The sequence below is a fragment of the Hemitrygon akajei genome, chromosome 14 (genome assembly GCF_048418815.1).
Source record: "Hemitrygon akajei chromosome 14, sHemAka1.3, whole genome shotgun sequence".
NCBI lineage: Eukaryota > Metazoa > Chordata > Chondrichthyes > Myliobatiformes > Dasyatidae > Hemitrygon > Hemitrygon akajei.
This window is the reverse complement of record NC_133137.1, coordinates 66,111,470-66,138,314: the sequence shown is the minus strand read 5'-3', so window position 1 is coordinate 66,138,314 and position 26,845 is coordinate 66,111,470. Positions and strand designations below refer to the sequence as shown.

The following is a 26,845-nucleotide window of genomic DNA, read 5'->3' as shown; positions in this document are numbered from 1 at the left end:
CTTAAGATTGTAGCGGAACAGAAGGATCTGAATGTCCATGTCCATAGATCCCTCAAAGTTAGCATGCGACTTAGTAGACTTGTTAAGAGGCCCTGAGGTGTGCTGGCTTTTATTAGTTGGGGGATTGAGTACGAGAGCCATGATGTAATGTTGCAGTGCTATAAATCCCCAATTAGACCTGTTCAGTTCTAGTCGCCTCATTACAAGAAGGATGTAGAAGCTTCAGAGAGAACGCTGAGGAGATTTGCCAGGATACGCTGAGTGCTTGGTGTGTGGTAGAAACAGATACATTAGGGGCATTTAAGGAACTCTCAATTAGAAACATTGATAATAGAAAAACAGATAACTACGTAAGAGGGAAGGTTCCGATTGACCTTCGAGTAGGTTAAGAGATCAGCACACGTCAAGGGCTGAAGGACCTGTTCTGCCCTTTAATGTTTCATGCTCTAGGTTCTATTGTATGCTCTAATTATCTTCAGAAAGGAATGTTAGTGTGGCAGACATACTTTGAATATGCAACACACAAAATTCTGGAGGAACTCAGCAGGCCAAGCAGCATCTATGGAAAAGAGTTAACAGTCGATGTTTCAGGCCGAAACCCTTCATCAAGACTAGAAAAAATATGAGAAGTCAGAGTAATAAGGTGGTGGGAGGGAATATATGTCAGTGAATCATACACTTTGATTGCAGATGCCAGATATCAGGTGATGGTACTCAATATTCCAAGGGTAGCTGAGTTATCCACTGAGTCATGGCAATACTGGATTCGAGTCATTCATTTCATCGAGATGTTTGGTTAAGGGTCTTTGACTTTAAAGTTTTACTCTGTATCTTTCTCCAAATATGCTGTGTCACTTTCTGAGAGAGAATTTTTAATAGTGATTAGATAGGATTCAGTTCCAATCATAAATCTTCAAATAATGAAGCAATTCAGAGCTCCATTATATTTTTAGCTGGACTGATAAATAACAAATAGATTTATTCCTCATAAAGGAGGAGTAATGGTCATTTCCTAAATGACAAGGTGTCTCTTCATGACATTCAATGGCATTATAATGAAAACTACTATCATCAGCATTATGCATGGTCCACTATTACAGCCACATAAATACTTCGATGTTAGGAGCATAAGAATGATTGGATATTCTATAGTGTCCAACTGCCCTCCTAACCCAGTCAAATCTTGCACCATCCATTAGGTACCAGTCAGTAGAATGATGGAATACTTTCCATTCATTTGCAACAGTCCATCTTTAGTGTTACTCGAGAAAGTTGGCATTATCTGGGACAAAGCAGATCTCTTTTTTTTGCAAAGCACTCAACATATTCATCATCTCTACAGTGACATATTTGACTTCACTGAGCTCTCTAAAGTAGAAGCATAGAAAACCTACAGCACAATACAGGCTCTTTGGCCCACAATGCTGTGCTGAACATGTACATACTTTAGAAATTACCTAGGGTTACCCATAGCCCTCTGTTTTTCTAAGCTCATGTACCTATCCAGGATCTGCCTCCACCACCACAGCTGGCAGCCCTTTCCACGCACTCACCACTCTCTGCATAAAATCTTACACCTGACATCTCCTCTATACCTACTTCCGAGCACCTTAAAACTGTGTGCTCTTGTGCTAGCCATTTCATCCCTGGGAAAAAGCCTCTGACTATTCACAAGATCAATACCTCCCATCATCTTATACACCTCTATCTGGTCACCTCTGATCCTAAACACTGCCAAGAGTCTTACCATTAATACTATATTCTGCCATCATATATGACCTACCAAAATCACCTTAGACATATCTGGGTTGAACTCTATCTGACACTTCTCAACTTGCATCCTATCAATGTTCCACTGTAATCTCTGACAGCCCTCCACACTATCCACAACACCCCCAACCGTTGTGTCATCAGCAAATTTACTAACCCATCCCTCCACTTCTTCATCCAGGTCATTTATAAAAAATCATGAAGAGAAAGGGTCCCAGAACAGATCCCTGAGGCACACCACTGGTCAGCAACCTCTATGGATGTCTACAACCATTATTTGACTTCTGTAGGCAAGCCAGTTCTGGATCCACAAAGCAATATCCCCTATGATCCCATGTCTCCTTACTTTCTCAATAAGCATTGCATGGGGTACCTTATCAAAGGCCTTGCTGAAATCCATATACACTACATCTATGGCTTTACCTTCATCAATGTGTTTAGTCACATCCTCAAAAAATTCAATCAGGCACGTAAGGCACGACCTGCCCTTAACAAAGCCATGTTGACTATTCCTAATCATATTATACCTCTCCAAATGTTAATAAATATTGCCTCTCAGGATCTTTTCCATCAACTTACCAACCACTTAAATAAGACTCACTGGTCGATAATTTCCTGAGCTGTCTCTACCCACTTTCTTGAATAAGGGAACCACATCTGCAACCCTCCAATCCTCCAGCACCTCTCCAGTCCCTATTGATGATGCAAAGATCATTGCCAGAGGCTCAGCAATCTCCTCCCTCACCTCCCACAGTAGACTGGGGTACATCTCATCCAGTCCTGGAGACTTATCCAGCTTGATGCTTTCCAAAAGCTCCAGCACATCCTCTTTCTTAATCTCTATATGCTCAACTTTTTCAATCTCCTGTAAGTCATCTCTACAATTGCCAAGATTCTTTTCTGTAGTGAATATGGTAGCAAAATATTCATTAAATATCTCTGCTACCTCCTTCAGTTCCATACACACTTTTCCACTGTCACACATGATTGGTCCTATTCCCTCATGTCTTGTCCTCTTGTTCTTCACATACTTGTAGAATGCCAAGGGGTTTCCTTAATCCTGCTCGCCAAGGCCTTCTTATGGCCTTCCTGGCTCTCCTGATTTCCTTCTTCAGCTCTTTCCTGTTAGCCTTATAATCTTCTAGATCTCTATTATTACCTAGTTTTTTGAACTTTTCGTAAGCTTTTTTTCTTCTCGACTAGATTATCAAGATCCTTGATACACCATGGGTCCTGTACCCTACCATCCTTTCCCTGTCTCATTGGAACATACCTATGCAGAACGCCATGCAAATATCCCCTGAATAGTTGCAAAATTTCTGCCGTACATTTCCCTGAGAACATCTCTTCCCAATTTCTGCTTCTAAGTTCCTGCCTGATAATGTCATTGGTAAAGGGGATAGAATTGTGATCACTATCTTCAAAATGTTCTCCCACAGAGAGACCTGACACCTGACCAGGTTCATTTCCCAATACCAGAGCAAGTACATCCTCTCCTCTTGTAGGCTTATCTACATATTGTGTCAGGAAATCTTCCTGAACACACCTAACAAACTCCACCCCATCTAAACCCCTTGCTCTAGGGAGATGCCAATCAACATTTGGTAAATAAAAATCTCCCACCACGACAACTCTTATGATTACACCCTTCCAGAATCTGTCTCCCTATCTGCTCCTTGATGTCCCTGTTAGTATTGGGTGATCAATAGAAAACACCCAGTAGAGTTATTGACCCCTTCCTGTTTCTAACTTCCACCCATAGAGATTCAGTAGACAATCCCTCATGACTTCCTCCTTTTCTGCAGCTGTGTCACTATCTCTGATCAGCAGTGCCATGCCCCCATCTCTTTTACCTCCCTCCCTGTCCTGTAACACATTCCACTGGTTTGAAGCTTTACTTCCCAAACTCTTAATTTATACTGTTAAGAAAGCATCATTGCCTCCAGATTCCCCTCTGTATTCATAGAATTCAGAAGATTGAGGGGTGACCTTATTGAAAAATAGAGGGCTATGGGTAAGCCTAGGTAATTTCTAAGGTAAGTACATCTTCGGCACAGCTTTGAGGGCTGAAGGGCCTGTATTGTGCTGTAGATGTTCTATGTTTCTATGAAACATATCGAATGGTAACAGGCTTTGATAGTGTGGATGTGAAATGGATGCTTTCTTTGGCGGGAGAGTCCAAGACCAGAGGACACAGCCTCAGAATAGAGGTGCGTCCTTTAGGATGAAGGTGAGGAGGAGTTTCTTTAGCCAGAGAGTGGTGAATATGTGGAATTTTTTGCTGTAGGCAGCTTTGGAAGCCAAGTCTTTATATGTACTTAAAACAGAAGTTGATAGACTCTTGACTGGTCAGGGCGTGAAAGGATATGGGGAGAAGGCAGGCAATTTGGGCTGGGAGAAAAATTGAATGATCCATGATGAAATGGTAGAACAGACTCGATGGACCAAATGGACTAATTCTGCTCCTATATCTTGTGGCCTTATGGAGTCATATACATCTTCATCAGGAGGAGCTCAGCAGGCCAGGTAGAATCTATGAAAAAGAGTAAGCAGTTGAAGTTTCAGGCTGAAACCATTCATCAGAATGTCCTGATGCGGAGTCTCAGCCTGAAATGTCAACTGTGTACTCTTTTCCACAGATGCTACCTGGCCTGCTGAGTTCCTCCAGCATTTTGTGTGTGTTGCTTGGATTTCCAACGTCTGCAGATTTTCTCATTTTTGTGCTCCATCTTAATCAGGATTTTCATTACTGGCCTCAATGTCAGTGACTCAAATTCCTGCAATCTTTAGCAGAATGGGGAAACAGAACAAGGCAATGTATTAATATTAATGTAGGAACTAGGTAGTGAGGTCAGAGTGCTGAGCTGCAAGGAAAACTTTGATAATGTAGCCTACTTCAGCTCTATTGCTTCCTTAAGGAATTATCTTGGAAGATGCTGAATAGAATAATCTAACAGGAAAAAAGATACAAGGTTTCAAGGATACAAAGAGCAAATTTCCAATAATGTCTGTAAACATCTTTTTAATTGGGGGTTATTCCTACTGGGATCAGTTATCAGGCAGTGATTTTTAAGGTCACAATGCTGTACTCTTGTAAGAGCCAGCTCCTAATTTTAACAGAAAGATAGAAGGAATAATATGTTTTCACAATATAAGCAAGTGCACATATTGTTGAGCCTAGGTTCCTGACATCAATAATCTCAAGACTTTATTCAATAGTGTAAATTGATTGTCTTTCTGAAGGGAAGGGTATGAAATTCTGTGAAATCTAAAGACTTACTACAAATTCCTCCAGTCCAATCGTTCAGTATGAGACCTCTTGCAGCACACGCATGGACATATGACCCCAGTGCAGCACAGATACAGTGATTAATATTCCGGCAGTTGCATGTGGAAATCTTGCACATCTTTAAAAGAAATACAAGCATAACTATCATTTTCTTCATTGAACGTTTACTAAATTAATGTAAACTGGAACCTAAGGATGCAACGTGAGCCAAATAATCACACCACTTGTAAGCAAAATGGGGTCTTCTTCAACAGTTTAGCAGTCAACGTGTTATTTTTGAGACTCTGTCTCATGTTAGTTTGCTAGAAAAGCTGCTGTCTATCCAACCCAATTTGCAAATTGACCTCACATAAAGGAAGATGGTTACGGTTGTTACAATCAGTCATCCCAACCCCAAGATTTCACTATAGAGGTTTCTCAAGGAATGCACTAGGCCCAACTATCTTCAGTTGCTTCTTCAATGGCCTTCCATCATAAGGTTAAAAATGGAGATATTTTCAGGTTATTGGGCAATGGTCATGTCTGCAAGCAACAAGACTGAGGCGACATTCCAGGATAGGCTGTTAAGTTGCAACTAACATTCAGTCAACGAGAATTTTTGGCAAGAGTGAATTTAATCATCTACCCTTGATGTTCAATGCTATTTCCATTTAAGAAGTTCCTCCTTGACCCTCCCTGATCTCACCTACCCATCAAAGATCCAGAAGGTCAGAAATGAGCAGAAACTCAACTGAACGAGCCATATAAATACTGTTGGCTACAAGAATATTTTAGAAGCTGGATATCTTGTGCTGACAGTCTATCCGTTGACACCTCAGGACCTTCCTACAATTAACAAGGTAACGATACATGGTTTACTTGCCTGGATGAATGCAGTACCAGTAATTCTCAAGAAGCTCAAAGCCATTCAGGACAATGCACTCCACTTGTCCACCTGAGATACCTATTTGTTTCAGCTTTGGTTTACACTGGTTGCAGAGCGTACAGTCTAAAAATACACTATGTTTACCTGTACATGCTACCTTAACAGCCTGAGTGGCTGCTTGCAAAGTAATTGAAGAGACTAGGAAAGTCATTTTCAGACGATTTTAAGTATGTTTAACTTTTGTCTCTTTCATCATTATTGCAGATGTTAAGTATGGCTGTGTAAGTTTTCATTTTACTTGTTATGAAGATTTTTATTTGCACATATTTACATAACTTTCTTCCTTACCTGATAGTATTCACTGTAATCTACTGTGTGATGACATTGAGCAAGTATATTGTCATTGCGTTTCAATAGGGAACAATGTTCTTTGGCATAGTATTCTGCAATAAAATTTGGGTAAGATTTGAATGATTGTATTTATCATTCAGATGTCAGAATCAAACTAAATTTAACACAAATATACTGGAAATAAATTAACCCTGCCAAAAATGTTGTCAGCATGAGCAGGTCATAATAGATGCTTCATCAGTGAAATTACACAAGCATGCCAAAATCCAAGTTCAAAATTAAACTGAGGTTTTGGAGCTGTGCAGTAACAATACTTTCTGCCACTCTGCTGTGCATCAATTCGCTGTGCTCACTGTGGCAAGCGTGTGGACCTCTCTGTGTTCATTTGTGTGGGGTCCCTCTGTTTCTGTGATGAAGGAGGATGTTACCGTGGTTTTGCACTAAGGATTGGACTACTGGGTTTATGGATTGTGGACTTCCTCAGACTAATGGTTTTTATATTCCGAGTCTAGTGCCCATTTCATTCCATTTTGTTGTGCAAGGGAGGGGGTTATGGGGTCGATGTCCTTGTCCCATTTTGAGCAGGGGAGGAGGTTTGGAGGTTGATGTTCTGTTCCATTTTGTGCAGGGGAGGGGTTTGGTGTCGAATACCTTATTCCATTTTCTGCAGGGGAGGGGGTTTGTTCTGTTTTATGCAGGGGGTTTTGGGGGTCATGATCTTGTTCCATTTTGTGTGGGGGAGGGGGTGTTGAGGTCACTTATCGTATTCTATTTTGTGTGAGGGAATGGGGTTGGGGGGGTCAATGATCTTGTTCCATTTTGTGTGGGGGAGGGGGTTGGGGGGGTTAATGATCGTATTACCGTTCTTTTTTGTGCGAGGGGTGGGTTTGATGTTTGTCTCTGAACAATTTTCACATTCTTCCTTTGTTTGGTGGCTATCTGGAGAAGGCAAATCTCAGAGTTGTACAGGGATACATACTTTGATAATAAATCAACCTTTGTACATTTGTTTCTTCCCAGCATGAAGTTATGTCTGATTGACTGGTATGTCCTCCTGGTGATTGGGAGCACACTGGAGTGGGCCGTAGTTTAGTGTGGACTTTGTTCATTCTCAGGGTTTATGGGTCTAACCTTGGACATGGACTGTGGAGATCTGTTGAAAGTGGGAGCTTGGCAGAGTTGGCTTATCACTGAAAATTATGCCAGACCCTTACACTCATCTTAGTTTTTAATCACCATAACAACAATATCTTGGGCCTTCTGTTGTGCCTCCAGAGACAGAATGCAAGCCGTCATTTTTAGCATGCAAAAATTAACACAAGGTTCAGCAAAATGATCAATGGCAAAGGTATTCTGTGTTACACTGCACACTTATTGCAGAAAGAGATCAGAACAGAAACAGTACATTACCACTTTCTGAACTGATGCATGTTGGTGGTTCCTTATCAGGCTTGCATTTAGAGCCAATAGCCCATGAAGCAGCAAATATGAGATGTGAGCTTTCCACCATATTCTGAGGAGTTGTGAAGTCATCGTCAGCATTGCCATTGGAGTTGCCACACAAACCTACAAAGTAAACAGCAGCAAAACTTCTGGTAAATACAATTTAGTCTGATTGAGTAGTTGCTTTAATTGAGTCACATCATAAAATCACAGCCTGTTTCTTTGAACGGATTTACTGAACTTGTTGCTCAAACAACACAGTACAAAATAAAACAACATGCTATCACTCTAGTTGTTTAATGTATATCTTTGCCTCATCTTAGATTTTTTTTCATTTGCGAGTTAACCAGTGTTCCATTATGGCTTCTCTTATTTAATGCAGTTACTAACACCTTTGTAAAATCACCATATTAATTCAAACTTTCTTCATTCTTCACAGTCCTTGATTTGTGTTCATATTTTCTTTTAGTCTTCCCTCCTTGTCCACTTGCTGAACTGATACTCAGATAAGATTTAAAATCTTCCCCTTTGTCCCTGATGTATTTTTCTCTTGTTTTCCTCTCCAATGTAGAAAATTCTTGAGGAGGAGGGTGAACAGCCAGGAGTCATTTTACAGTACAAGTTGGTACAAATGACATAGGTAGAATGAGGGTAAGATCCCGCATAATGGGTATTGGAGGTTAGGTAAGAGGAAGCAGTGCCTTGAGGGTAATGATCCCAGTGTCATGTACTAGTGAGGTCAGAAATAGAAGGATATCCCAGATGAATTTGTGGCTGAGGAGCTGGTGTCGGGGTGGGAGAGCAGGGATTCAGGTTCTAGAGCAATTGTGACCTCTGCTGCAAAGAGGTAGAGGACAGGAGGGATGGGTGGTACTTGGACCAGAGAGGGACCATTATCCTTGTAAGAAAATTTGCTAGTCCTACACGGAAGGTCAGGTGGTTGGACATTCAGGTGGGAGCAAGACATGGGACAAAGTAGTAGCCAAAGAGAGCGAGTCTTAAAAAGCCAGGGAAAGGAATACTCAGTCAAACAGCATTTATTGCAAATACTCAAGGGGTAACAGGTAAGGCAATCAGACCATGGATTGGCTGTGAGGAGTGTGATGTTCTGGCCAAAAGAGAAAAATGGCTGAGGGAAGGGAAAGACTGGCAACTCAATATTCCAGGACACAGATGCCATGAGGGAGGTGCAGGTAAGTAAGGAGGAGGTGTAGCCATTTTAGGGAAGACAGAATATCAGTACTTAACATTTTTAGATCATACAGTGAGGCCGTATGAGTGGAACTTAGAAACAAGAAGGGGGAGTGGGGCAGTTAGTGGGCTGTATTATAAACACCCTACCACACCCCCAAATAAGGTCAGCTGGAACAAGGAGCAGGTGTCATAGTTGTAAGAATAATTAGATTGTATTAATGGAAGATTTCATTTGCCTTGGTATTAAGATTCAAGATTGCTTAATGTCATTTCCAGTACACTAATATAGAGGAGAACAAATAATTGCTACTCTGAATCCAGTGCAGGACAGAAAGAACATAATGAGATAAAGACCACAATAATAAAAAAAACACAATAAGTATAAAAACACAAGATAGCTTATATAAATAGATTGTTTGTAGGTCCATAAAGTGATGCTGCACACAGGAATATCTGTACATAAGGTGACTCTAATTGGAAATTATGTACTGGTGATGGGGGGTAAGTTGGTGGGTAGAAGTATTGGTCAGCCTTAATATTTGGCTCTCTTCAGCCTCCTCAGAAAGTAAAGGGATTGGTGAGCTGCCTATGTAGGATGTGTTCTGAGATGATGAGAGATTGTGTGAGAAGCACACTCCCATCACAATTTCCACTGTTGTGCCGTCAATGTAAAGAGGGATGAGTGGTGTAAATTCACCTGAAGTCGATAATCATCTCCTTTGCCTTGTTGACATTGAAGAGAAGATTATTTGCCTGACAACAGGTCTCAAGCTGTATGACCTCCTTTCTGTCGGCAGCCTCATTGTTGTTGGTGATGGGCCGCGCCACTGTCGTGTCATCGGCGAACTTAACTATGTGCTTACTCAGGTGTTTGGCCACACGGTCATGTGTGTGTAGGGTGTACAGCAACTGGCTAACACACAGCCCTATAGGGGATACCTTTGTTGAGGAAGATGGGGCAGATGAGTGGTTGTCCATCCTGTCTAGCCAAAGTCTGTTTGTTAGGAAGTCCAACACCCAGTTAATAGTGGTGTATTTAGATCAATGAGTAGGAGCTTGTTCACCAAGATCTCTGGGACAATAGTGCTGGATGTTAAACTGAAATCCAGAAACAACATTCTCATATGTGCCACTGTGTTCCTGATATGTCAGGGCTAGGTGCATGACAGATGTTATGGCATCTGTTGTAGAGTGGTTCTGTCAGTAAGCATTTTGGTAAGTGTCCAGTGTGGCAGGGATAGAGTTTTTGGTATGTGCTATTACCAGCCAATTTACATACACTCCTGGGTAGGTCTGTAGTCTAGTGTAGTTATTTTTTCTGTGTTGTTTTTACGTAGTTCAATGTAGTTTTTGTACTGTTTCATGTAGCACCATGATCCTGAAAAACGTCTCATTTTTACTGTGTACTGTACCAGTAGTTATGGTAGAAATGACAATAAAAAGTGACTTGACTCGAAAGCAAATCATGAGGATTGCTGTCAGTGCCACTGGGCGGTAGTCACTTAGTGCTGAAGGTGCAGAACCCTTTAGTACAGAGATAATGGTGACTGATTTGAAGCATGTGGGCACAGCAGCTTGGATGAATGGAGTTTTGAATATATCTGTGAAGACATTAGTGAGCTGGTGTGCACACTGTCTGAGTACTCAGCCTGGGATGTTGTCTGGTCCAGCCACCTTACGGGGATTGACTCTCTGCAGTGTATTTTTCACATCTGCTGCTGTTACAGGTGGTAGCTGCTCACCTGGGAGGGGGTAACTTTTGTGGCTAGCATTGTGTTGCATGCCTCAAAGCATAACTGGGCCAACCAAAGTGTTAAGGGACTGGGTTGGACTGGTGTGGACAGTGAAATACATCCAACACAATTTTCCGAGTCAGTATATATATACATAGGGGGCCTTATTTGGGAGTGTGAAATTAGACCTCCTAGACCTCCTCTTCCAGAACAATCAGAGCAAGTAACTGAAGTGGCAGTCGGAGAGCACCTTGGCTCTAGTGACCATATTTCTATTAGCATTAAGATAGTGATGGAAAAGGGTAGAAGAGGTGCATAGGATAAGGTCATATACCAAAGCAGGGCTAATTTTAAGGGAGTTAGATGGGATCTAGCTGAGGTCAATTGGGTAAGCTTATTGGAAAGGGAAGAAATTAATGGCAAATAGGATGCTCTTAAGAGTGTGACAGCAAGTGTCCAAGAGCAGCATGTTCCTGTTCTGATGAAGAGTAAACCTAGAAAGTTCAGGGAACCTTGTCTGATGAGAAATATTGAAGTTCTGTTCAAGAGAAAGAAGGAAGCACACATTAAACGTAAGAACTCCAGAAGGGCCCTTGCAGAGATATTTTCATTCTTTGTTAGCCATTGGTGAAGTTCACAAAGACTGGAAAATGGCTAATATTGTTCTTTTGTCTAAAAATGTTATCAAGGAGAAGTCAGGAACCAGGAGCCTAGTAAGCCTGACATCAGTAAGTTACTGGAGGATGTTCTGGGGGAGTTACCAGCGTTTGAAGTTTCGATGAACCTTTTAGAGTTTGTTGAAGAGATTAATTAAAAAGGTAGATAAGACAATTGATGTTTTCTATTTGGATTTTAGCAAGGACTTTGACAAAGTAACACGTGGTAGGCTGGACTGGAAGGTTAAGTCCCATGGAATCCAACAAGATTGCCCTATTTAGGGCAATTGAAAATTGCCACAAAAGCAAGAAGCAGAGTGTGAAGGTTGAAAGTTGCTACTTCTAATAGAGGCCAGGGGCTAGTGGTGTGCCACAGGGGTCAGCCACATGGAACAGTGTGGTGATTCATTATTTATAGGAATTATTTGGATGAAAAATGCACAAGGCTTCATGAGTAAGTTTTCAAATGATATGAAAATAGAAGGTTTTATCAGTAATGAAGAAGGTTATTGTAATTTCGAGTGATCTTGATCAGTTAGTGAAATGGGCTGAGGGCTGGTAAAGGGATTTCAATGCAGTTAGATGTGAAGTGATGTATTTTGGAAAGAGCTATACAATGAATGGCAGGGTGTTAGGGTGTGTAACTGAACACAAGGATTTATGAGTACAACAGCTCACTGAAAATAGCTTCACTGGTAGACAGGGTGGGAAAAAGGACATTTAGTATCCATCAGTCAAGGCACTGAGAGCAGCAGTTGTGACATTATGTTGCAGTTGTGAAAGTTATTGATAAACCCACACTCGCAGTAGTGTATACAAGTTTGGTCATCCTGTTATAGGAAAGATGTGGTTAAAATGGAAAGAGTGCAGAAAAGATTTATGAGGGACTAGGAGGCATGAGTAAAGAGACAAGCCATGACAGGTCTTTGGAACATAGAAGAACGAGTGGTGACTTAATAGAAATGTTTAAAATAATGAGAAGCATAGATGAAGTGGATGGTAAAAGTCTTTTCCCCAGTGTAGGGAAGTCCAAAACTAGGCAGCATATATTTAGAGTGAGAGGGAAAGATTTAAAAGGGACCTGAGGGACAACATTTCCACACAGAAAGTGGAAACTATATGGAATGAGCTGCCAGCAGAAGTGGTTGAGCTTTGTACAATAAAATAAGTTAAGAAGCACTTGGGTAGGTACATGGAAAGGTGGTCTTAGAGGTACCATCTGACTGCAGGAAATTAGGACTAGCTGGATGGGCAACCTGGTCAGCATGGATTTGTTGGACTGAAGTGTCAATAGTAGCGCTGTATTGCTGTATGACTCTTTAACTGCCATGCAAGCTTTGACATTCTTTCACCATTCTAAAGGTCCAATTACCTTTCTTCCATTTCTGGCTATAAACCTAATAAGGTATGCAAATACTACTTCTTCATGGAAAGAGTCTACACAATGAATAGCTTGAGCATAGCCATTCTTAACAAATTCTGCATGGGTTTAGATGCACTTAACCACCACCTCTTAGAATGAATAAGTTTAATAAAGTTAGGGGTGATATTGACAAAACAAAACAAATCATGTTATTGCCCAGGAAGATATGTAAAGTCCACTTGGTTGTTACTTCTAAGCAGATGCTTTGACCATGAATATGTGAAAGCTTGTATGGCTTTTTTTTTTGATAAGCTCGAAGTTGGGATTCAGAGGCACAGGAACTGTGGCCAAAAGTTTGTGTTACTTAAGCTTAGAAACTTGAAAATGCAGCATGTGATCTTCAGGAGATCATACTGCAGCCCATTTCTGGATGAAGGTGCATTAATCACAAACCTGTATCAGGTGTTTGAATTCTATTCAATATTAGAAACATTTGAAATGACTTCATATTGTCAACACCTCACCATACTGAACTAAATACTTGATGACAGCATTTGTTCTACTCTCAAGTTACCTCAGTTTTGAATGCTCAACATATTCAATTGTATTCCTTACTCCATGATACTTTGCAGTCTTTTCACTTTATGTACTGCTCTATATTTATTTGCTGTTCTTACCTTACTGACTTTCCTGTGGCTCACAGTAAAGCAGGGCTATCTATGCCATGGAACTCCAACACAACAGTGGATTGTGAAGGAAGTGACCACACACATCGTCAATCACATTGGCCTTCAATGCCTGACCAACATTTTTGATAGAAGGCTTTTGACAGAAATTTGCATGTGATCTTTAAGATCTGGCAACCTTTCCTGCACACAGCTAAACAAAATCTTGACAATCACAATGAATCTTTGCATTTCCCTCTAAGAAATAGGTATTGAAGATTCATTTTATTAAAGGTGAACATCAGTTCAATTTTCATTGGCTCTTATGACTAACTGCTCAATGTTTTGGGGTGACATGATCTCATGCCTGTATCGAAGTTGATGGATTCAAAATATTTTTATACAGTATTACCTGTGTCAAAATGCTTAACTTTGGTTAAATTAACTTGCTTTGAAGTTACTAAATTACACATTATGGTTAATTAATTCAAATCTTGATCAATTCTAAATCATCATTTAGCCTTACCTTTTAAACTTTGATCATTATTACTCGGCAGTGAAATGTAAAGCTGCATAATGGGAGAAATTTGTATTTGCATTTTCAACCCGTGTGTTGTTTCAAATTGAATGAAATATGATGATTGTTTGAATATTGTAGTTCCATCTGTGAAATAAAAAAACATTGGTTTAACTCAATAGTAGTTTCATCTTTAAGGAAATTTAATTTAATTTAACTTTGCTCATACCCATTTTCAATGGAAGTGCAATTTCTTCTCCATCCAGAGTAACATCACCATTGTTATTGAATGCATATGAGATCTATAAAACAAAATATTGTTTTCAAATGCCATTAAAAATTGTAATTGAACACTAAACAACATCGTAAATCAATACCTGATTCCTGGAAAATACAACACGCCGTAGGCATATATGTCGAGTTGCTTCGTGGCATAAATCCAATTGAATCGTCACTCTCCAGGAATCTCCCTACAGGATTTATAAAAGAAGGCTTTAGAATGTATAGATTTAGACCTATCAAGCAAGAATTAATATCATAGTTATCTCTACAACAGATGTGTCACTTACCTGAACTGCAATGTATGTGCAATCTTTTCTCAAATTATAGCTTTTACCATCAAATGTTGAAATATGTGTTCCTTCCTCCACTCTGCATCTCCTGGGGCACTCCCTTTGAGTACATACCCAAATGCCACTGTCGCAAGTACTGAGAAAAAAAGAGGCCAATTCTCTCAGAGAAATATTTGATAAGAGAGTGAATGAATGATTCAGAATGGGATGAATTAGAAGCTATTACCATGTTTCGCAAGCAGTGCTTCTTTTTCCTCCAGCATTATAAATCTCTCCACCATATTCACATGGGCAATCCGATTTTTTAATACATTCATTCTTATGTCTTATATTATCAAGAACGGTGCCTGAAGCAGATAGAATACCTAGTTAATGCATCATTTCATGAATGAGGCAATGTTTGAGATTTTCACAACTGAAGAGCTTACTATAATATTTTTGTCTATTTTGAAAATTGAAATTGGATAATGTATTTAAACTTAGATTTTGACATTTGTTAGACAAAGGAAATTTCCATTCATTGAAAGAATGTTGTTGAATGGCAATAAAGGAAAGCAAAGATACAAGAACTGAAACTGGAGGAAGTACTTTGATTCCATGTGACTGCTCCACTATTCATTGATGTTATGGCTGATAGTTCATCTTGGAGCCACTTTTCTGCAGCATTCCTATATCCCTTGACTTGATCACTATCAAAAAAAATCAAACCCTGACTTATTTGTCTCAGCATGATCCTTCACAGTCTTCTTGGGTAGAGAATATTAAAACTTCAATATTCAGGAAGTCAGTGATTCCCAGGGGTGTTGGGAGTTTCTAAGGAGATGATAAAGATAAAGGGGCAGTGGGGGGATGCATGGTAGCAAGAGATTACAGTCTTAATTTAAGAATTTAATTATTTGTTATAAGCATTTGATCCTCTGTGCCTCATAATGATCATGTAATCAGCTAGTCTCTTGCTAAGTCACCATTGCTTACACTTTGCTTGAAGCATGTTATAGTTGTTGAAAAGCAATGTGGCACTCCTGTGTTTGGAAGTGTAACATTGGCTGAAGCAAACTTTTCAAATTTCTCTGTCTTTCTGAGTTAGGAAAGAAAGAATGGATACCAGATAATGATCTTCAATTATACTGTGCCCACCTATATGAGCTGCATAAAGATATGTCAGAGAGATTGCAGGATTTTCTCTCAATCCGAATTTCAGACTGGATAATAAATCCATTCCTGAACACTTGTAATGTGGAATTAACAGGAAAGATGGAGGAAGAACTGATCTTGCTACAAAATGACTTTGAGCTGAAACCAATGTTCAAAAAATCATATCAAAGCTTTTGGTTGCAGGAAGGAATCTTTGAATGCCATCCTGCACTATGGAAAAAAAAGTTTAAGAAGTTCTTTAATTCCTTTCCAACATCATATTTACTGGAGTGTGGTTTCATTTACAGTCACCCAACTTCTTTCAAAGCAACGAAACAGACTGCAAATTACTGAACATGGGGTTCTGATACACTTCCTGAATGACATTCAGCCTGATGTTGAGAAGCTGATATCACTGCACCAAGCCCATCCATCTCAATGAAAGGTGAAAAGCAATGAAGTGAATAGTTGGACGACTAATGTAAGCTCTAAAATTGTTTATGGAAATAGTTTTTACTGTAATTAAATAAATAGCTTTATATTTGCTTGCAAGAAAATTAATCTCAGGGTTGTATATGATGACATATATGTACTTTGATAATACATTTACTTTGAACTTTGGAATATTTTTGCAATTATTTATTACTGCTTTGAATTTGCAGTTCCTATTTTTCTTTCACTGTGCCTCATAACTCAAAATTCCTTATGGTTTTTATGTGATGGCTAGAAAGGGAGAGGGGGCACTTGGATGTAGTCTGGGAGCCGAGTGGCAGCAACCCAGAAAAGTTTGAATCGAAATGAACATATTTGTCCTGCAAATCCAATCCCTTATTATGAAACTGTGACCTCTGGATCCCAACCTTAGAGGCCAAAGTCTTGTTCCAGGAATCAATCCAATTATTTTACATTGGAGCTCCTGCAAAGTATGTTTAGTCTTTCTAAGTTGATCAGACTTATATACAATATAAACCTTGTGGAATTTATAGTGGGTGAATTTTCATAAGAATCTGCACTTTTTGCATGTATGTAAAAAGAAATATTAATATAAATATAAAAATCTACTGTGCATTCTAATGTTAGATATTTATTTATTGCTGCTGGTCTAAATAGTGTGAATGATTTTATAGTTTCAGTATTGTAATAACTTATAAGATTTTCTAGAATTTGTGCTAGTGTTTTTGGCTTTTTTGACAATGAAAGAAATTAAGGGTCAGTCTCATTAGCATAAAACTGTTTGGGCAGAAATTTGTATCTATTGTATTTTCATGATGTGCAAAGAAGTTGGGATATGGAAAGATTTAAAACAGAAATAATGCTCATTGTGGAATGAGAAATGTTGGTTATGAATATCTCACTGAAGTTGGTTATGAATGTCTCACTATAGTTCAGGTACCAAGTCATGGGGATTAAGGAGCAATTTGCAGCAAGGGAAAGAAAATAGTTCTTGTTCTAAGGTGCATCTGTTAATCCCACAACTAGCACTTTCCGTCACTTCATCAATCTCATGCATGACCCCTCAACTGCCAAATTGTTCTGGATCTTTCTTTAATTGGCTGAGTCCCAATCTCCAAACCCCACAAGACAACACTGATCATTAGACAGGTGAATTCAACTATAATCACCAGAACTTAGTGGTTCTTCTGACTGCTGAGCATCTCTCCCAGTGCTACCTATCTCCGCCACCCACCAACCTCACCCCACCTCTGGACCCAACCCATGCAGTTTTCAATATGAAGTGTGCAATGATGATTCAGATGTGACTAACAATGTACTTTCATTGTCATTGAGGTTTGTAGTATAACCTTACCAGTTATGGGCATAACACCACGATCACTGTGTATGCCCACAGCAGTGGACAGAAATCTTTAACTATCATATTTTTATCAGAATCCTTCTTTTTATCCTCCATTGAGTCTCTGAAGGAGGGTTTGCCTAAAATTATTAAAGTCTTCACTCATTATAACTAATTTCACCGCCATAATAATCCTTTACAACAAAATGCCTCCTAATGATCATAAGACTTCCAACGCAACTGCCATTCAGTTAAGTAGAATGTTCAGGGGCCATAGGCAGGCCTGCCCCATCCTGTTGGCTTCTAGCAGTGTATAAGTTTTTTCACTATTTCTAAATTATTCCGGTGATCAGAGACATTGGAAATTTGGAAAATATTTATAAGATATTATTAAAAGAAAACATAAAGACATAATAAGTCATTAGCAATTAATTAAAGGCATAAATAACTACACAGTAAATTTTTCTTTTAAATCCCAAAATTTACCTTTCAAATGAAGGTTACCAACACTATACAAATGGATGGCTGGTCAGAGCCTGGGAAGCCAGATATAAAATTTATTCAGTCACTCAGCTAAGCAACATCAGAAATTCCCAGGAGTGAATTTAAACTTGGGAGTTAAATGATAGGTCAGATGCATTTCCAAACCTCTGCACTGCAGTGTCCAGTTACTTAAGTCTAGAATGTACTGTGGCTGGCTGGCAGCTCTCTATAGGCTTTCTGGCTAACCATCAGCATATTCTGCTTCAATAAATCCATCATAGTGAATCAGCCATAAGTCAAACGTCCTCTTACCTTTTGGACATTCACAAGTTCTTTCAGGAGTGTCAATTTGTTGTGGATCTGGATTTGTACAAGTTGGAATAATTGGTTGAGCAGCTTCATTGTAGATCTGATTCCCAGGGCATTTAGGAATTTCTGGAAAGGAAAATTAATGCACTTCACACATTCAGTTAGTACAAATGCATATCTGCCACTGTGCTATTTCAGAGTGACAATATTTGGGAAATTTAACCCTAAACTGTACATTTAATTTCTCAATATGGAGAAAATCTTACCACATCCTGAGGTTTTCCTCCAACCAGGCACAATATCCTTAGGGTTGCACTGACTTACTAACTGTTGTAAAACAGGGCAGTGATCGGAAGGAATTTTTGGAGAAGCACAGTTGTCCAATATGCATAATGTGGAGTAACTCTCAGAATTTTCACAAGAAATGAGATGCTTTGAGAGGGTCTGAATACATTTCTAAAGGAAATAAGGAAGGCAATAAAATGTATAATCACAAACCAAGTAAATATTGATCTGGCTGTGAAATCAACTTTGTTAGATTATTTTAAATCAAGCCCCTTCATAGTTTTAAGTAATTATATTTAAGATAGGACTCCATTTTCTAAAGAAAGGTATTTCATTGATCAGGATTTGAAAGTAACTTTTTTAATGTTAGATCCATCCTTCAAAACTTCTAAAGCAAGACAAAATACTGAGTGTTGTAACATTGTCTAATTTAACATTTGATAACTAGCTGCAAATGATAAGAACATTATGGAGATGGGAAGTTTGCCCCTTGAACATCAAAATGAAATTGCAGATTGGGCACTCACAGAAGAATGTATCTCATTTTCATACCAATTTCTAAAAAAGTCATTTAAAATAATGCTATAACAATGATTGATCAAGCTAGTGAAGAGGCAACAACCTGAAGTGTTATTTCTGCTTCTCTATCAACAGATGACACAGATGAGTATATCTGGTATTCTTACAAATCTGAAATAACATTTACGTGCTGATTGTGTCACCCAGCAGAGCAGGAATTCTATAACTCTATTTCTGAACTACCAGAATAAATTCACTAAAAGGTATCATGAAAATGTAGAGGCTAACTCCTGAGTTCTGTGAAAACCTCCAATCAATAAAATTCATTTTGAAAAGTCTAATACCACTTTTAGTGGATCAAAGGTCTTTGCTGTTGTGATAAAACTGCTAGTACCTAGCACCTTACACTAAGTACTCTATTCCCCTCAATATTCCTTGTGTTTGTACATTGCACATTGTATTTTCTAGAATTACCTTTATTTTCATATGCATTTTGCTTACATAGAAACACAGAATCATAGAAAACCTACACACAAAATAGGCCCTTCAGCCCACAAAGCTGTGCCGAACATGTCCTTAACTTAGAACTACCTAGGCTTACCTATAGCCCTCTATTTTTCTAAGCTCATGTACCTATCCAGGAGTCTCTTAAAAGACCCTATCCTTTCTGCCTCCACCACCGTTGCTGGCAGCCCATTCCACGCATTCACCACTCTCTGAGTAAAAAAACTTACCTCTGACATCTCCTATGTACCTACTTCCAGACACCTTAAAACTGTGCCCTCTCATGCTGGCCATTTCAGCCCTTGGAAAAAGCCTCTGACTATCCACACGATCAATGCCTCTCATTACCTTGAACATCTCTATCAGGTCACCTCTCATCCTGCAGCACTCCAAGGAGAAAAGGCTGAGTTCACTCAACCTATTCTCATAAGGCATGCTTCCCAATCCAGGCAACATCCTTGTAAATCTCCTCTGCACCCTTTCTATTATTTCCACGTCTTTCATGTAATGAGGTGACCAGAATTCAGCACAGTACTCCAAGTGGGGTCTGACCAGGGTCTTATATAGCTGCAACATTACCTCTCAGTTCTTAAACTCAGTACCACAATTGATGAAGGCCAATGCACAGTATTCCTTCTTAACCACAGAGTTAACCTGCATAACAGCTTTGAGTGTACTAGGACTTGGACCCCATATCCCTCTGATCCTAAACACTGTCAAGAGTCTTACCTTTAATGCTATATTCTGCCATCCTATTTGACCTACCAAAATGAACCACCTCACACTTACCTGGGTTGAACTCCGTCCGCCACTTCTCAGCTCAGTTTTCATCCTATCAATGTCCCGTTGTAACCTCTGACAGCCTTCCACATTATCCACAATACCTCCAACCTCTGTGTCATCAGCAAATTTACTAACCCATCCCTCCACTTCCTCATCCAGGTCATTTATAAAAATCACAAAGAATAGGGGGTCCCAGAACAGAACCCTAAGGCACACCACTGGTCACCGACCTCCATGCAGAATATGACCCATCTATTATCACCCTTTGCCATCTGTGGGCAAGCCAGTTCTGGATCCACAAAGCAATATCCCCATGGATCCCATACCCCCTTACTTTCTCAATAAGCCTTGCATGGGGTATCTTATCAAATGCCTTGCTGAAATCCATATACACTACATCTACAGCTCTACCTTCATCAATGTGTTTAGTCATACTCAAAAAATTCAATCAGGCTTGTAAGGCACGACCTGCCTTTGACAAAGACATGCTGACTACTCCTAATCATATTATGCCTCTAAATGTTCATAAATCCTGCCTCTCAGGATCTTCTCCATCAACTTACCGCTGAGGTAAGACTCACTGGTCGATAATTTCCTGGGCTATTTCTACTCCCTTTCATGAATAAGGGAACAACATCTGCAACCCTTCAATCCTCCAGAACCTTTCCCATCCTCATTGATGATGCAAAGATCATCGCCAGAGGCTCAGCAATCTCCTCCTTTGCTTCCCACAGTAGCCTGGGGTACATCCCATCCGGTCCCTGAGATTTATCAACTTCAATATTTCCAAAAGCTCTAGCACATCCTCTCCCACTGAGAGACCTGAGACCTGACCAGGTTTATTTCCCAATACCAGATCAAGTACATCCTCTCCTTTTGCAGGCTTATCTACATATTGTGTCAAGAAACCTTCATGAACACACCTTTCAAACTCCACCCTGTCTAAACCCCTCACTCTAGGGAGATGCTAATCAATATTTGGGAAATTAAAATCTTCCACCACAACAACCCTGTTATTATTACACCTTTCCAGAATCTGTCTCCCTATTTGCTCTCTGTTAATATTAGGTGGTCTATAAAAAACACCCAGTGGAGTTATTGACCCCTTCCTGTTCCTAACTTCCACCCGCAGAGACTCCATAGACAACCCTCCAAGACTTGGTCCTTTTCTGCAGCTGTGACACTATCCCTGATCAGCAGTGCCACGCCCCCATCTCTTTTGCCTCTCTCCCTGTCCCCTCTGAAACATCTAAAGCCTGGCACTTGAAGTAGACATTCCTGCCCCTGCACCATCCAAGTCTCTGTAATGGCCACAACATCATAGCTCCAAGTGCTGATCCACGCTCTAAGCTCATCTGCTTTAGTCATAATATCTCCCGCCAGGATACGGGACCCCTCAGATTCAAGTGCAACCCATCCTTTTATTACAGGTCACACCTGCCCCAAAAGAGGCCCAGTGATCCAGAAATCTGAATCCCTGCCCCCTGCTCCAATCCCTCAGCCACGCATTTATCCTCCACCTCATTCTATTCATCAGATATGTTCTCCTTCTTTAATGAACTGGGTTTCCCTCCCTCCACTATTGATGTTGTCATCACCCACATCCCCTCCATTTAATGTACATCCGCATTCAGCCTATCTTCCCGCCACCATAATAGCGATAAAGATCCTTACCTACCACCCCATCAGTGTCCGCACCCAACCCACTATCCTCCACAACTTCTGCCATCTTCAAAGGGATCCTAGCACTAAATATATCATTACCTTCCCCCAGCTCTCTCCTTTTCACAAGGATTTCTCCCTCTGTGATTCCCTTGTCCATTCCTCCCTCCCCACTAATCTCCCTCCCTGCACTGTTCCCTATTCCCTGCAATCATCCTAAGTGCTACACCTGCCCATACACCTCCTCCCTCACCTCCATTCAGGACCCCAAGAAGTCCTTCCAGGTGCGACACCACACCTGAGACTCTTCTGGGGTAATCTATTGTGTCCAGTGCTCCTGATGCAGCTTCCTCTACATTGGTGAGACACGTCGTAAATTGGGGAGCCACTTCATCGAGCACCTTCACACCATCTGCCACAAGTGGGACTTCACGGTGGCCAAACGTTTTAATTCCTATTCCCTTTTCAACATGTCGGTCTATGTGACGAGAAGAGGCCACTCTTATCAATTTCTCCTTCTGGTAAACAAATTCCACCCTTCCCTCCTCTACTTCCCCATTCTGACCTTTTTACCTATTCTCACCTACCTGTTAATTCCCCCTGTGTCCCCTCCGCCTTCCTTTATCATATGGCCCACTCTTCCCTACCGCTTACCCCTTCTGCCCACCTGGCTTCATTTATCATCTTCCAGCTAGCCTCCGTCCTTTCCCCCCACTTTTTATTCTGGCATCTTCCCCCTTCCTTCACAGCCTTGAAGAAGGGTCTCAACCTGAAACATCAATGGTGCTGCCTGACCTGCTGAGTTCCTCCAGCATTTTGTGTGCATTGCTCTGGATTTCCAACATCTGCAGACTTACTTGTGTTTATTATTTATTGTATTTTTATTGTATTCTTTAGCAGCATCAGATCTGCAGTAACAATCATTTTGTTCTCCTTTATAGAAACAATCTTCAATCTTGTTACCTCAAAAAAGTTCCCTTAACAGATCCACATTAATTTCCCTTGTTTCAATGTTGATTTATGCCATCCCTCAGAGCTTTTCAGGACAATTTGCCTTTGGCTAATCTCAGCTCTGTAGCCAGTTTCATTTTCTCTATTTTAATCAGGCTTATATAAGTAAGCTTACCAGCCCTCTGGCACCTTGTCCATAACCAAACAACTTTGCAAAATGGAAGTAATGTGAAAATGTAAGTATTTCCTCTCTTCTTTCTTTTAAGAGGCTGAGATACATGATATCCAGATATTATGATTTGTGCATCCTCCATCTTTACACAAGTGTTAGTTATTTGTTCTTCACAGACTAATCTTTCCTTGGCACATATCTTTAACATATCTTGGTTTAGATTGCTTCCATCTCCCATATTTTTCCATAACATTCAGTTTGCTATTCTAATTTCACTTTAATATTGGAGGAGGAGCGGGTAGTGTTGAGGAGACAGAGAGATTTAGATAGTTTAGGGGAATGGGCAAAGAAGTGACAAATGAAATACAACATTGGAAATGCACTTTGGTGGAAGAAATGAATGGGCAGACTATTACTTAGATGGGGAGAGAATTGAAAATGCAGAAATGAAAAGGGACTTGGGAGTACTTGTTCAGGATGCTCTGAAAGTTAACCTCCAGGCTGAGTCGGTGGTGAAGAAGGCAAATGCAATGTTGGCATTCATTTCTGAAGGTATAGAATATAACAGCAGGGATGTGACACTGAGGCTCTCTAAGGCACTCGTGAAACCACACTTGGAGAATTGTGTGCAGTTTTGGGCTCCTTATTTTAGAAAGGATATACTTACATTGGAGAGGGTTCAGAGAAGATTCACGAGAAAGATTCCAGGAATGAAAGGGTTAACGCATGAGGAACATTTGGCAGCTCTTGGGCTGTATTCCCTGGAGTTCAGGAGAATGAGGGAAGATCTCATAGAAACATTCCAAATATTAAAAGGCCTGAACAGATTAGATATGGCAAAGTTATTTCCCATGGTAGGGGATTCTAGGACAAGAGAGCATGTCTTCAGGATTGAAGGATGTCTATTTACAACAGAGATGCAGATAAATTACTTTAGTCAGAGTATGGTAAACGTGGAATTTGTTGCCATGAATGACTGTGGAAGCCAAGTCATTGGGTGCATTTAAGGCAGAGATAGATAGGTTCTTGATTAGCTAGGGCATCAAAGGGTATGGGGAGAAGGCAGGGGAGTGGGGATGATAGAAGAATTGGATCAGCCGATGACTGAATGTGGTGCAGACTCAATAGGCCAAATGAGCTACTTCTGTTCCTATATCTTATGCACCTTTTATACTCCAAAAGCCTTTCTGTGGTGTTGATGTCTGTCATAACTTTCCATTCTTGCCTTATCCTAGACATGAGTGAATTTCAAGATACACTTGTATCCGGAATTTGGAGCTCTTGCTTTTTTTATGGGTATGTGGTTGCTCTGGACCTTTGGAATCCAGCTCATATTCATAGCATAATAATTTGCCCATTTAGGACTGACATGACCTTGGACTGTTGGTAGAATATTCTGAGGGTTCTGAGTTTTTTGCTGTTGCTTTTTGTTTTGTATTCTCTGCATCTTATTAGTTATAATTATCTGTATTGTTTTGCTTTGGGATTTTTAATAAGCTATTCTCAGGTCTTCTCTAGTTTACATTTAAGTTACAATTGACCTTGAATACTTCCAATTAATTCTCTGTGACTTTGCAGGTATCCAATTAAGCATCCTTGGACATTTGTCTCGTATTAGAATAGTTATTTGTAAGCCTGTTATTAGCCTGGAGCTTTATCAATTGAGCACAGACACCTTTGTGCCCTCAAGTGTATTTAAAGGGGTAGTGCTAAGCCTTTGTTGGTTTGGTTGTCCTGATCCTTGCCTAGTGAAGTTCTGGCTAAGTGATCCAAGACCTTGTAAGTTCAACTGTTTTGTTTTGTTAATAAAATTCCCAGTTTAGTTTAACCCTTCTGAGTCTCTGTGTGACCCTGTGCATGAGTCTGAAGATACAGTGTAACAGAAAATTCTTCACTTAATATTTTCAGTTTTTGAAAATTTCTACCCCGAGAGATGGATATGCTCAGGGGGAGTTGGTAAGAATGTCAGTCATAATTTTATTGGATGGAAGATCAAATTCACAAATTCAAGGTTTCTCCTAAATCTTTTTTCCTTCTAAAAGAAATAAGAAATTAAAGAGAACTCATTAGCTAAATATTCAGAAGAGATTTCTTTGTTGTTTGTTTATTGATCAGGGTTTTGTACCATCCCTGAACCAAATTAATAAATATTTATTCCTAGGTTGTGTCAGATTAAACGTGTGCTAAAGTGAATTATAATGTGAGTACAAGAAATCATACAGAAATACAAAACTTACCGAAGCTTCTGGGCAAAATTTAGGTTTAGGTACATCGATTTTGCAACTGGTGGTTGAAACAGACTCACTCAAAATAGTGGATTCAGTCACTAGAGAAGAATGAAAAAAATGAAACTCTATTTTGAACTATAGCTAGTACCATGCTTACAGTCAAACCACTAGATGAACTTGGATTGTCTGAGTTACAGCAGAATGACAATTCAAGATATTAGAAACATAGAATCATAGAAAACCTACAGCACAATACAGGCCCTTTGGCCCACAAACATGTGCCAAATATGTCCCTACCTTAGAAATCACTAGGCTTACCCATAGTTCTCTATTTTTCTAAGCTCCATGTACCTATCCAAAAGTCTCTTAAAAGACCCTATCATATCCACCTCCACCACTGTTGCCGGCAGCCCATTCCACGCACTCACCACTCTCTGATTAAAAAACTTACCCCTGACGTCTCCTTTGTACCTACTCCCAACCACCTTAAACCTGTGTCCTCTTGTGGTAACCATTTCAGCCCTGGGAAAAAAGTCTCTGACTATCCAGATGATCAATACCTCTCATCATCTTATACACCTCTATCAGGTCACCTCTCATCCTCCGTCGCTCCAAGGAGAAAAGGCCAAGTTCGCTCAACCTATTCTCGTAAGGCATGCTCGCCAATCCAGGTAACAGTCTTGCAAATCTCCTCTGCACCCTTTTTACGGCTTCCACATCTTTCCTGTAGTGAGGCGACCAGAACTGAGCACAGTACTCCAAGTGGGGTCTGACCAGGGTCCTATATAGCTGCAACATTACCTCTCAGCTCCTAAATTCAATTCCACAATTGATGAAGACCAATACACCATACGCCTTCTTAACCACAGAGTCAACCTGCGCAGCTGCTTTGAACGTCCTATGTACTTGGACCCCAAGATCTCTCTGATCCCCCACACTGCCAAGAGTCTTACCATTAATAGCATATTCTGCTGTCATATTTGACCTACCAAAATGATCCACTTCACACTTATCTATTTGAACTCTATCTGCCTCTTTTCAGACCAGTTTTGCATCCTATCAATGTCCCACTGTAACCTCTGACAGCCCTTCACACTATCCACAACACCCCCAACCTTTGTGTCATCAGCAAACTTACTAACCCATCCCTTCACTTCCTCATCCAGGTCATTGATAAAAATCACGAAGAGTAAGGGTGACAGAACAGATCCCTCAGGCACCCCACTGGTGACTGACCTCCATGCAGAATATGACCCATCTACAACCACTCTTTGCCTTCTGCGGGCAAGCCAGTTCTGGATCCACAAAGCAATGTCCCCTTGGATCCCATACCTCCTTACTTTCTCAATAAGCTTTGCATGGGGTACATTATCAAATGCCTTGCTGAAATACGTATACGCTACATCTACTGCTCTTCCTTCAGTGTATCATTCAATAATTGCAGTATATCAAACATTTGAGATACTCATTTGATAAATTCATTTGTTACATATATCGTTGAAACCAAATCCCTTGAAAGTTTTACTCTTGGGGATTTTTAAGTTTATTTGCAAGTCTAGAAGTGAAGCTAGATTGAATGATTTTATTCTCCTGCCATTTACTATT

At 40.1% G+C, this 26,845-nt stretch overlaps 1 protein-coding gene across 1 annotated transcript in view; it reads right to left on the bottom strand.

Moving 5' to 3' along the window:
- The window catches only part of LOC140738651 (uncharacterized), a 105,213-nt gene that overhangs the window by 63,038 nt on the left and 15,330 nt on the right, over positions 1-26,845 (bottom strand). Inside the window, exons 7-17 of the mRNA XM_073066271.1 lie at positions 25,250-25,338; positions 18,403-18,592; positions 18,140-18,262; positions 14,645-14,765; positions 14,416-14,554; positions 14,224-14,316; positions 14,076-14,148; positions 13,856-13,993; positions 7,686-7,841; positions 6,273-6,367; positions 5,051-5,177 (exon numbers count right to left, since the gene is read on the bottom strand). Of these exons, the coding sequence (XP_072922372.1) occupies positions 5,051-5,177; positions 6,273-6,367; positions 7,686-7,841; positions 13,856-13,993; positions 14,076-14,148; positions 14,224-14,316; positions 14,416-14,554; positions 14,645-14,765; positions 18,140-18,262; positions 18,403-18,592; positions 25,250-25,338 (1,344 nt within the window). The remainder of the gene's footprint in view (positions 1-5,050; positions 5,178-6,272; positions 6,368-7,685; positions 7,842-13,855; positions 13,994-14,075; positions 14,149-14,223; positions 14,317-14,415; positions 14,555-14,644; positions 14,766-18,139; positions 18,263-18,402; positions 18,593-25,249; positions 25,339-26,845) is intronic.